The sequence below is a fragment of the Pagrus major genome, chromosome 17 (genome assembly GCF_040436345.1).
Source record: "Pagrus major chromosome 17, Pma_NU_1.0".
Lineage (NCBI taxonomy): Eukaryota > Metazoa > Chordata > Actinopteri > Spariformes > Sparidae > Pagrus > Pagrus major.
Window position 1 is genome coordinate 30,084,887 of NC_133231.1, and position 12,805 is coordinate 30,097,691.

The window sequence follows — 12,805 nt, forward strand, 5'->3', positions numbered from 1 at the left end:
AAAAAGTTCTGCCAGGATAATCTTTCTAAATTCCTTAATTTTATTTTCCATCTGCAAAAATGTAACAAGAAAATCCTGAATTTTTTTTTTCATTCGATTTAACACATAATAAAAATAATTCAGGACCCCTCCCCCCCATGTATGAAACCGTTAAGAAAAAAAAGAAAAAAATTTCAAGTATAATTTTTTTTCTGTTAAGTTCCCTAATTTTTATTCAATCAGTGAAAACACAAATTGAGGAGATTTTTTTCCTTTTATAACCTGCTGATCCATTTTCTCAGGCTGATCTGAATTGTTTGCTCTTCTGTGTTTATGACTTGAGAACTGGTGGAAAAAAGTTTATTAGTTTTTTTCTTCATCTGTGAAATTTTTTCTGGAGAAACGTTTTTTTTTTTTTTCCATGTGTGAAACCGAGTGGAAAAAAAAATTGAATTTATGATTTTTTTTTTTTTTTTTTTTGCACGTCATGTTTTTCTGGCAGTTCTTTTGAACGGTGCTCCAGTTCACCATCAGGGCATGAAGAGGTGGACTGAACAGACAACACGTTCTGCAGCATTTGTGAGAGGGCTTGTAGGATAAATAGCGGATGTTAGCGTTGGTGTGTTTTATTGCCTGTGTAACGTCGGCTACGTATATATAGCTATTTAAAACATGTCCGGTAGTTTTTCCATATCGCTGGTATTTTGTAATATTGACGGCCATAAGAAGAAAAAAGGTCTAATGTGAACTCATATCTGAAATCTCAAACATTTTCACATCTGGACTGTTGAGGTGCTCATTGCAGCAAAACAGACCCTGAGAAGAATTTTCTGCTTTCATGCAGCCTTGACGCCGACGTTTCAGCTCTTTACTGGTGGCTGGTGCTCATTTTGACCCTGTTACTGATGTCGACTGTTGACTGTAATTTCATGAAATCCCTCAGATCAGACAGCTCTGTAGATACTGTATCTATGTGATTTTGGTAAAAGGAAGAAGAGCGGCTCTCATCGATACTACTTTGTCTTTTGGCTGTTTATTTTTGTTGAATTTTAATCCGCTCAAAACATGTTGGCTGTTGATGGGTTGAAGTTCCTCTTGATGATTCCTTTTTTTAAATAAGTTATTCCTTCACCAGAGCCGTGTCAGTCCGTCCATTTGCAGTACCTCAGTGAAGGTTTCAGACTCGCTGGGGCTTCCAGTTTGTGTCACGGAGGCCTCGTCACATCCACAGTCCAGTTCCAGAGACGTCCCATCATATCCTTGAAAGTACCTCTCTTCCAGTCCCTGCCCCCTCCTCTCTCCCAGGTCCACCTTCATTGGAGCTGGGAGACCTTGAGGGGCGAGGTGCTGGCAAAGTCCAAGAAGAAGGGTCCTTCCTGTTTGGGCAAGAAGGTGGTGGGGATGACGTTGTAGATGCCTGCTGGGACGTGTTCCGCCTCCATGTAGCAGAAACCACATCTAGCCATAAAAAAAACTTCAGTTAGTGGTCGATCGACTGTAAAATATGATTCATCTTCCACCTAATCATGTTGTATGTGCACGATGACATCATCACGTCACGTGGCGTACAGTGGAATAATGGCGGTGGCATCAGAGGATTGCCCCAAAATGGCCGCAGGAAACGTTGTTTACATGATCCTGTTCAAACCCGTCTAACATAAAAACTGTAATAGCTGAAACATTCATTGTTTTTGCGACAGGAAGCTCAGACTTTCATTATTATAGTTCAAATAACTTGTGTAATGTTAAAACATACATTGTTCATGTTTCTACATTTAAAAATCTCTCAGGTGAATAAGCTTTATGTTTTTATTTCGTAAAACTTGATGGAAAAATCTAATTTATGACATAATTTCAATACTTTTATCATTTATTAATGTTCACTGACTTGAATAAACTGGATTATTTCTACTGCAGAGATCAAAGGGCTGAAACATCTGAACTAAAAAAAACTCTTCAGACTTCATCATGAATCATGACACACAACATGAGTGTGTCTACAAATATCTGGAGATTGCATTTATGAAAGCAGCACTTTGTCTTTGTTTTATAATACTGTAACTGAATTACTGGGTTATGTGAATGCCCTCGTTTTAAATTTCTCTACAAGCATTCAAATCTGTAATCACTTGTTACCAATCACTTCTTTTATTGTCTGTAACAGTGCTGTGTCTGTACAGCGCAGTGGGAAATTCATTTCACGCTATTGATCTTGAGCAGAGTGTGAATGTGAAGGCCTGACGAAGACCGTCTACGACTGCTTTCTGCGTCTACCAGTGTGCTTTTCACGACTGATGGCTGATCTGTGACCAGCGCCTCAGCAGCTCCACAGCAGATTTTTTTTTATTGTGACCTATTTATTTATAATGTTTTTTTTATCTGTACCTGTAATCTCCGCTGCTCTTTTTCTGGAAGGCAGCCGGGCCTGGATCCCCCACCGTCGACACCATCACCATCTCAAAACCAACGCTGTACTGCCTGCAGACACACACACACACACACACACACACACACACACACACACACACACACACACACACACACACACAACCAGAGAGTCACTACCAGCTTCAGCACAGAGTCAAGATGAACATGTTCCCTGGACCAACATCGCAATCAACCAATCCCAGGCCTCTGACATCATCAGTGTGCTGCTCCTTAAAATACCTTTGTGCTTCTTCAGAGGTGAGACAAGTTTTCCAAATTAAAACAATCCTTAACTGCTTGTCTTTAGGTTTTTAATACTTGATCTTTATTGTCCAGCACCTACCAAGAGCTGCGGCTTCATGAGCTGCTGCAGGGTTGAAGCTTTGTGGGTGACTCTATTAAGGAAGCTTTCCAATAAGCGTGCTGACTAACACTGAAGTGTGAGGATGATATAAGAGCCCTACTTTTTGCTTTGTTCTCGTTGTGGTTTTTGCAAGATTGCCGTGCTCGTGTTGCCATGTTGATCCAGGGAACATGTCCAACTTGGCCAAATCCCGTCATGCGTCAGGTTATAGTCACACAGTTTCATTGTTTTTCAGTGCGGGTGTAAAAACTTTGATGAGGCAGCTTTTGGCTCCGATAGTCAAAAGGTCAAAAATCAAAGCTCATTTTCAAATGTAAATGTAAAACCCTACATGTTGCTTGTTGTTTGTCCTTCCCTTTGTTCTTAATTGTGTTATCTTTATGTATTTCTTTTAAAATCATATCTTTAAATTTTGTATTTATGTATTTTCACTTGTGCATTTGTAGCATATTTAATCCTGCAAACTTTACGTGGATTAATCTCCTGCTTCTTCACTGTTAATCTTTCTTTCTACTAAAGTTTAGTCGGGCTGTATTCATGCGTAGAACCAACCAATGATAAACGGCGATTTATGATGTTTATGTTTATCACACATACAGTGACAGTGGTAAATATGTAGGGTGGCCAATACGGAAGAAAAAGAGGACAGAAATGGTAAAGATGTGTTTGTGATCATCGGTGACCTCGTTACTGTCTGTACATGCTGGTGACGTAAGAGCCTCAGTTCACTGTACAGTCACACTCATTTGTCATTAACCATGAAAACACACATTAGTCTCTGATTTATGTTAATGACTTGAGTTATGTAAACATTTCATGCAGACATAACAGGAGACAGTGTGAAATATAATGTGCAACAGAGTATTTGTCATGTCACAGACCAGACGGACACACTGCAACCACTGAGTCATCCTGGTGTGTGTGTGTGTGTGTCTGTGTGTGTGTGTGTGTGTGTGTGTGTGTGTGAGAGAGAGACAGACGGAGAGAATAATCCGGAAAATCATTAAGTGTTAATGCCACAGTGTGGAAAAGTCACTGATTCATCTTCTTAATGAGTCATTTAATGAGCCGGCCAGATTTATTTGAACGGAGGTGAAATTAAATAACACCAGCAGTGGCACCGTTTTTATATCTGGACTTTTAATATCCATCTAAATGTCAAAAAGAAGATTCTACAATAATTATAATTACCATTCTGATACTGACATGACTGATATGAATTTGTTAAGTTTATAAGCAACATTACAGGTTTATTGGTGCTGATATTCTTTATACATATATAATTATGAGGAATATATTATTATGAGGCCTAAAATATCAGCTCATATGTTTTTGGTATTATCATCCTGACCTGGATCCTCGGAGCTCAATGAGCAGCGGTCCCGACCGCTCCAGGTTCATCTGATAGATCGGGTTGTGTTTGTACGAATCCTTGTAGTTCCCACAACCTCCAGCGCTGACTCCCTTCCACTGGCCGTTAATCTGAGGACAGAGGCAGAGACACACATGTAATTATTTAAGATTGAAGTGCACAAAAAAAAAACACATAATGTATGAAGGTGGGTGGATAACATACCCGTTTGGTTTGAGTGAAAGGATTTGGGATTTTGGAGAAGGTGAACTTGCATCCGGAGTAAACCTGTGGAAACACACAGAACCTGGTCATTATTGACTAAAGATTAAAAGGACAAACATGCACATAAAAGAACAGAAACACGATACCACCAAACAAAAGCAGCAAGAACAAAAGAAAAATGAATTCATAAATAATTTAAAAAAAAATTATTTCACACTGAACTTGAGCTGCTCTAACAGAAGAAATCTGTCTGGAAGAGGTTTAAAAAATAAATAACAAAAAAGGAGCAAAAACAATAAGACTACCAAAATATTACTTTTTCGTTAACAGCAATTTTGTAAGACAAAGTGAAACGCTTTGAAACAAAAGCTGTTAATTTATTAATGACTGCAGAGTTTTCACATCAGCGCTGCACTGATGAAGAAAAAACATCGGGAAAAGAAATCACGTTTCGTGCTTTGATCTGCGGCGAAAACTCGGCGAACAAGAGAGAGAGAGAGACGATCAGTTATTCTCAAGACGACTTTCAAAGAGAAACACTGATCTGAGCAGAGAGAGAGAGAGAGAGAGAGAGAGAGAGAGAAAGCGACTGCCGTTGTTACAGGAGTGTAGATGCTGTTACACACACGCAACATCAGCACACACATGAAACATACAGCAGACACGTGTACAGGGTGCATGTTTTCTTTTAATGAGCGACTTCAGTATAAACAGACCTTGCTGCAGTTAGCAAGAAGAGTCCATGAATTATAAATGAGCAAAAAATATATCTGGGTCACACACACACACACACACACACACTCAGGGAACATGGGAGTTTCTTGAAAGAGATTAACTTAAAACAAACATAATTCATATTCCCATATTTCACTCGTTTTCAGGTTTATACTTTAATTTTAGGTGTCTACTACTAAATGTTAAAGCTCCCATGTGTGGTGTAGTCCGCCATGTTTCTACAGTAACCCAGGATGGACAAATGAAAGCAGGCGGTGTATGCCAATCCCCCAGGGACAGCGCCAGAATTTGAAGCCATTTTGTTACATAATGGTCAAACCGTGTAATCACAACGTCACGTGATGCACTGGGGACCACAAATACTTTTTCCCATAAGCTTCCATTGTGAAAGAAGCAGATGCAAAACGCAAAATGGATACATTTTTTTGAGCATCACAACCACCGTGAAAAGACATGGGAATGTCACATTTTCAGGATGACGCGGTGTTGGCTACATGGCTACATGACGTGTGGATGTGGAAGTAAACAGAGGCTAGAGGTAAACAAATCAGGAGGCAAAATGGAGAGAGGTCTTCAAGAATTACTTTCCATCCAACATTTTGTGCATTAACTCTGATTCGCAAAAGACAAAAAACACCTCAAGTGAGTGTACAAGCTTTTCTGCAAATTAGAGGAAGTTTTTTAGAATTTTGCCGTTTCCATAAAATTTCTAATGCGACATTCTTCAAACACACACATTTAACTGCCCGCAGCATGAAAGATAAAGTATTTCAGACTTTCTTAAATTCATTTTCACACTTTTTGATATTTTCCAAGTCCCTTGTTTTGGGAGGAATAAGAAATTCAATGCTTTTTAAGACCTTTTCAAAACCGCCAGACATCCAGTAATGGATATTAACTTGTGAATATGAATCAAAAGAGGGATGTGATTTTTTTTGTGGCTGAAAAAAAAAATACAACACAAAAGTCTTTCTCACCCTCAGTGTGTAGTTGATGGTGTTCTGTTTCTCATACTGGGACACCACCAGTGTGAAGGTGTGTGTCCCTGCGCTGGTCAGCCTCATCTTGGTCAGGTAATGTGGGCTGTTGATGCGGATGCCGTCGATGTAGGGAGGGGGGTCGGCTGTGGAGGGAGCCAGGAGAGTTTATTGGAAGTGAACAACCAGAGAGCAGCAGACAGGTGAAATTGACTTTTTGTGTCTGTTTGTCATGGGAGTAAATCTGAAATAATGAACTAGTTCTTCTGCTGTCCGTGTTTATAGAGTAATGTATCACAGAAGTTGCAGGTTTGTGATAGACTGATATTTTTTTAAAGCATCTGACTGTGACAGGCAGGTATAAAGTTATGACAGAGCGTTGCTTTCAAACTGCTGCAGTAGAAACAGCTCAGTGCCAGAAAGAGAGAATCGATCAGACCTTACCTGGGTAGTAAACCTTCTTCCCGTCGGTCTTGTAAACAACGAGGGTGATGAACTCTCTGTTTTGTGCAAAATCATCCTGAATGAACAAACAGAAAATAGTCATCAGACAAAAGTGAAGCCTCACAGTGTCACATCGTAACATTCCTGTTGTTGAGGAGTGAATAAAACATAAATTTGTCCCAGCTCTGCATCTCTACCTTGTCAGTGATGTGTCTGGTGAGCAGCACCCACACAGCAGCGCCCCCTGTTGGACACTGGACCTCCAGCTTGTACTGGGGATTGTTGGCCAGACTGTAGACGTCCTTCACTGGGCCCTGCTTCCCATCCCAGCTACTGCAGACGACACACAACCCAGAGCACACACACTTCAGACTGAGTTTGTTCTTTTGCCAGCTCCTCAGTTACAGAGAATTTACTTTACACACAAATTTCCATCTCAATGTTCACAAAACGTGGTGAATAAACACTTACACACACACACACACACACACACACACACACACACACACACACACCTGTGTATGCAGGAGGAGTCTTTGAACAGGGCGGGGTTCCAGCTCAGGTAGATGACATCATAGTATTGACAAAGGTCCTCCCATGCGATCCAGAAAACACCTGCAAAGCACACAAAGACACAAGATTCATTTATTAGTCATTATATTACACAACACAGGGTTGTAGATGAAATTGCATAGATCCTTAATGAAAAACGTAAAACAACATTCACCCAAGTCTTCCACAAACACTGGAATATTTGTATCATGTATCATTAGCATTTGACAGAGTGCCTGGCCACATCAGAAGCACTGCTGCTGGGGATTGTACATCAACAACACGGTGGGTGATTCATCTTTTCTCTGTGCAACTTTGAGGCCCCATCCATCACATTTCACACAGAAACACTACACTGCGGTAGGAACAGGCTCTGTGTATAAATAAGACAGACTTTGCTTAGTTCGTAACCTTTTTGTGATGATTTGATTGATGCTCCGTAATTTCAGGCGATAATGTGACGCGTTGTTGTCACAATGAGCAACAGCGAGCAATTACTGTCCAAGACATAATGAAAGATTTCAGGATGAGCTGTGGCACAGGACATCGTTCACTAATCAGGAGGTCGTGGTTTGATCCCGGGCTCATCAGTGTGTGTGTGACTCATCATCGCTCCTGATGAGCAGGTGGCTAGTGCATGAATGTGTATGTGAATGAGTGGATGCCAGCTGGTAGAAAAGCTCTCTATAATTGCAGTCCATTTATCATTCAGGGTTCATTCAGAGCTCAAAAAGTGACTTTAGTGTCAATTAACCTCAGATGGTGTTTTTTTCTGTGCATGCTGTATCAAGGAAAAGAAAAGGGAATACCGTTGTCAAACTTCTGTGCTGTCTTGGGGTCAAAGTTGAGGTATTTGAGGAGCTCGGGCGTCCAGTTCTTCTCGTCACGCTCGCTGTAACGACCCTTCCACCGCAAATGACTCCACGGATTCTTCAGCTGCAGGAAACGCATTCCCTACAACGACAACAACACAAACACAACAGATGATGGAAGGACACACAGGCTGTGGAGGCAACAGACTGACTAACATCTTTCATTCGAGTGTTCAGTTTGCTTTGCTGTGTCAAACTGGTCATTGTATTTGCATTTCTTACAGAATCATTTTGAAGGATAATTTTCTGTTTTGTGCTGGTAATAATATGTTCCCTCTTCAGAGCCCTTTGCAGGTTTTTACTGACTTGAACAGCTTGAACAACCAAGTTGTGTTTGAAGGTCCTCTAGGGCACTATGAGGAACAGTTTTTATGAGTGTTTTGTATGTATCTTTAACACGAGCATGAATACGCACATGCAAACAAAACACACTTCTGACGACTGTAGGGCAGGGCAGAAAAATACTGCTCACAAGGAAACATGGTCATAAAAAGGTTTCAAATTAATAACTCTAACTTCCTTCCAACAGGTCAGCTACGCCAACGTTGTGTCATGAAGGAACTGCACGCATCCCGTTTGTTACGCTTCAAAGATGAAAGTGAAAAACACTTAATGTAAACGTAACTTTGTTACAGGGGCGCCTTTAACTTAATGCATTTTTATTACATCACTCACTATTATTAAAACTGTATCTATATATAAATCCAACTAGGCCAATTGAAAAACTGTATTTACGGGTAACACTGTATCATTAGAGCTTGTGTTTTCCATATTAGCTCTGAGGTAAATCTAAGTGCTGGAGATGACATACTAATGCTCACCTTGTAATCCCTGATGTCGAGAACAGCGTAGGCGTGTGTTGGCACTAAACCCCATCTCTCCCCTTCTTCCTCTGTCATCACCCCTGTTGCCGTGGTGACGAGGACGTCACCTCTGTGAAACCTGGCAACAGAGAGAGAGAGAGAAGCAGACACAATGCACAGGTGTAAAAAGGGAAGGAAAAAGAAAAGAAAGAAGAAACCCAGATTATCAGAGACAGTGTGAGAAAAAACAAGAATGGTTTGTTTTAAAAGAGGAATTAACTTTTTCTGTGTGTGTGTGTGTGTGTGTGTGTGTGTGTGTGTGTGTGTGCGTGCTGCTCACCTCTGGAAGAGCATTCGGAAAGTGTCGTCCTTACTGAACGACTGATTGTCTGAGTGCATGGCGATGCGTTCGGGGATCCAGCCGGTGAGCGCGTGAAGATCGATGTTCTGTAGCAGAGAACAAACGTAAAAAGTGATTTCTTGACAAAGATACGTTTTTGCTGAGAGCAGCTGCACAAAACGGCTGCCGACATTTTAGAAAACTTTTTCCAAAACTTTCCAAAACACCTGGTGTTGTGATCAGATGTGTTCTGTTACACATTTTCAGACTTGTCAACCCTGTCTAACTCAACATGAAGGGCTGTATAAATCCTTGAATGAAAGATCTTGAATAATACTATTTAAAACTTTTAATCTAAATCACACAGATATTTGCTAGTCATCCTCAGCATCATTCTCCCTGCTCCAAGTTTTCACTTTAATTTAAAAATAGTTTCCTGTCCTGGTTCCTCCACCTTCACTCACCGAGTTGGAGCCGGGGAAGTCGTAGCCTCCCATCACCTTCATGTAGGCCTTCTCTATCAGGGAGACCCAGAGCTCGTTCTTGTTGCTGGAGTAGGAGCACAGCAGCTCTCCGTTATGATCCACCGGCAGGTAGTCGTCTATAATCACCTGCAGCGGAGACACAGACGGGATGTTGTACAGATAGAAAGAAGACTGTTAAACCTGCCATGTACTTAAAATGTCATACTTTATAATAAATAAAATAAGTTAGGGATAAAAATGACATTATGAGCTTAATGTGAATTAAGTAGTTTTCAATGTTTCATTTATCTTCTCCATGTTTATTGGCAAGTTTAACCCGAGAGATCATTTTTCTCTGTTACCCTTTCCGTCCACAAACAGGTGCATTTATAACGTGCTGTCTTTTACTGTGGCGGGTCATCTGTCTTTTACCTTCCTGGGAACTCCATTGATGTGCAACTTGACCATGTATTTCCCACAGGGGTTATACTCTGGTTCCCCTCGTCTGTTCTGAGGGTAGATGACACTGTAACAACAAACACACAAAAACACAAGAACAGACACACACACGCAATTAAAGTCTCATGGTTGGATCTTATCTTTTTTAATATGCATATTTCAATTTATTGATCAAATTTACTCTGTTTGTCTCCATGATGTGAACTGATGTCAAGAATAACTTGAAGTTTTACTTTTTTCAGCCTGAACCGAGTCCAATTTAAAGCTACTGAACAACAGCAACAAATACTGGCACTTCAAGTTAAAAAAAGGTAAAGTATGAACATGTATCTGACTTCAAGTAATTCCAGTCAGAACACAGCGGCGACACACAGTACCTGGTAATCAGTTTCTTGTTGTAGCGCCTCTCGTAGGCCGCGCTGATGGCTAGCGACGCCACAAATGAACAGTCAGAAACCACCGTCTGAAAACAAAGCAGAAGGGATCACAATCAACTCGTGTAACACAGTAAAAAAGTTCTTATCTTACTGTGCAATTACCCCTTTATATATGCATTTACATAGAAACCACACAAAACAAGACTGTCAGTTAAAATATATTTAAATCTAAGTGCTGAATGTTTATACTCTGCATCACTGGCAAAGGATATTTTCACATGATTCTTATGTGTGATGATGGAGTGCCCTCTACTGGCTGAATTCAAGCAAGTTAATACATCCAGTGAATTCAGAGCATAATGTAAACACTCATGCTGACAAATACACAGTTCAGATATGCACTCTGGGTAGAGTGGACGAATTGTATAAAATACGACACAAAGAAAAGAAAACATAAGTATTGAAAAACCAAATCCTCCACCAACCACGACAGAGAGGAAAATTATAACCACATGAATAAAATATTTTAAATTTCATATTCAAATCGGGTCAGTTTACAATCAAAGCCTGCCATAAACATCACTACCGCTGACTGAAGCTGCTGATCTGACCTGTTTGATGCTGAAGCTGGACACAGACATGATCATTGTGGGGTTATTGCTGATCTCGTCTGGTCGGACCCAGCGGGAGAAGATGGCTTTCTGTTTGGGTGACAGTGCCAGCTTCCCTGTTTTGTCCCTGGTGAGAAGAATAAAAAAAAACTTTTAACTAAACAGATTTACTGACAACGTAGCTTAGCAAAGTGCTTCTAACCTGAAAAAAATGTAATCAAAATAATAGAAAGCAAACTCACGAGAAAGGGACAGGAAAGGCAAATCGCTCCCTCAGGTCCACACTCATGAAGGGCACATAGGCCATGCCATTGATTTTAGATGTACTCCTGTACAATTAAAAAGGACATGATTAGTGTGACAGAGTTATACACAGTTAATTTTACCCAGTACGGTGGCTCATAATATGAAAAAAGAAACAATTTCTTGTCTTTTGTCGGATGAACATTTATTTTTCTTTGGGGGTGTCGTAGCCTTCACACAATTTTAGTCTCACTCCAGTCTCACTTTTTAAATTCTGTCAACGTTGTCTTTTTGAAGGACTTTCCCAAACCGACAAAACAGTATTGAAGAGTTTTTCAAAGTCTCACCTGAGCACCTCAATCTCCTCAGATGTGTAGCGCTGACCATGGGGCTCGCTGGACTGGACCGCCCGGACCGGCTGGGGCTGTGGTCGGTCATGGAGGCTGAAGTCTGGCCCAAGAGGGAAAAACTGTCGGGCCGGTCCCCCAGAGCTGGCCGCACTGCTCGCCTTGGCTCCAGTTCTGTCCTGAGTCTGAGCTGGATTTGATTTGGACTGGGATTCTTTCAGACCCTCCGCCCTGACAGAATATAGTGGAGGAGATTGTGAAGTTCATTATGGAAAATGGATTGTTTCAGGAAATAATGAGGATGAACAGTCATGCTACTCTGTGCTCTACATTATGCTCTCCTGGAGGGATAGTCGGAGTCTTTCCTTCTCTTAATAACCTAAATTCTGTTTCTTTCAGATGGCATAATGCAGAGAATTAATGTTTAAACAAATATATGTTCAACAATAACCACAGTTATGTCCACGTCTGCTGTTGGGCCACCTCATAAACTCTGACTAGCTTACTTGTGATGTCACTTATGTGCTAAAATCTCAGATGAGCGATTAATCTACAACAGCGCAGTCGACTAGTGGTTCAGACTTGTTCAGTAGACATTCAGGACTACAAGAAGATTGACATTCATGAACACGTACCTGTCCAAAGCCTGACGCGCTAACTGCTTCAGCTTGGTCTGCAGCGCCTGGTCCGACGTCTCGTTGGACTGTTGCAAACACAGAAGGAGAAACAAGCGGGAATGATGTGAGGGAGGACTGTGTGAAGAGTTAGTCACTGTCTCTGAGAAGGTGATGACACAGAGACAGAGAGAGACCTACAGTGGTAATGCAGAGCTCCACAGCCTGAGTGTACAGTTCAATGGCTTCATCATCGTTTCCCTTCTCATCTTCTTCGAAGGCCTGTGTGACCAGGAAGTGGGCACGCTCCAGGTCCACCTGCTGCCGGGACTTCAGCGGGTCATTCTTCTGAGCCTGGCCTGGAGTCGAAGGAATGAAGAGGACACACAACAGACAACTGTAAATTTATAAATCGTGACATAGTGGGCAGATTAATCATGAATGATTTTGTCCACCCCATTTATATCACTGAAGGTAGTTTCATTTGGTTTTAAAAGTCAGGTTCACATGCTGTAGCTTCAGCAGGAGTCGGATATTTACAGGATAATGTGAAAAGTTTTACTTATTGTATGAATATTTTCTGAACACAAGTTATACATTTGTTCATCTCTTTAAAGTTGC

The 12,805-nt window shown here is 41.0% G+C and overlaps 1 protein-coding gene across 1 annotated transcript in view; it reads right to left on the reverse strand.

The window, feature by feature from the left end:
* Positions 1-400: 400 nt before the first annotated feature.
* capn7 (calpain 7) overlaps positions 401-12,805 on the reverse strand; it is a 14,713-nt gene continuing 2,308 nt past the window's right edge. Inside the window, exons 3-21 of the mRNA XM_073485274.1 lie at positions 12,386-12,543; positions 12,206-12,273; positions 11,571-11,801; positions 11,223-11,309; positions 10,981-11,107; positions 10,370-10,455; positions 9,966-10,059; positions 9,534-9,680; positions 9,070-9,176; positions 8,748-8,868; positions 7,864-8,008; positions 7,018-7,117; positions 6,700-6,835; positions 6,503-6,578; positions 6,059-6,204; positions 4,347-4,409; positions 4,122-4,252; positions 2,365-2,457; positions 401-1,437 (exon numbers count right to left, since the gene is read on the reverse strand). Of these exons, the coding sequence (XP_073341375.1) occupies positions 1,293-1,437; positions 2,365-2,457; positions 4,122-4,252; positions 4,347-4,409; positions 6,059-6,204; positions 6,503-6,578; positions 6,700-6,835; positions 7,018-7,117; positions 7,864-8,008; positions 8,748-8,868; positions 9,070-9,176; positions 9,534-9,680; positions 9,966-10,059; positions 10,370-10,455; positions 10,981-11,107; positions 11,223-11,309; positions 11,571-11,801; positions 12,206-12,273; positions 12,386-12,543 (2,261 nt within the window). The 3' untranslated portion in view covers positions 401-1,292. The remainder of the gene's footprint in view (positions 1,438-2,364; positions 2,458-4,121; positions 4,253-4,346; positions 4,410-6,058; positions 6,205-6,502; positions 6,579-6,699; positions 6,836-7,017; positions 7,118-7,863; positions 8,009-8,747; positions 8,869-9,069; positions 9,177-9,533; positions 9,681-9,965; positions 10,060-10,369; positions 10,456-10,980; positions 11,108-11,222; positions 11,310-11,570; positions 11,802-12,205; positions 12,274-12,385; positions 12,544-12,805) is intronic.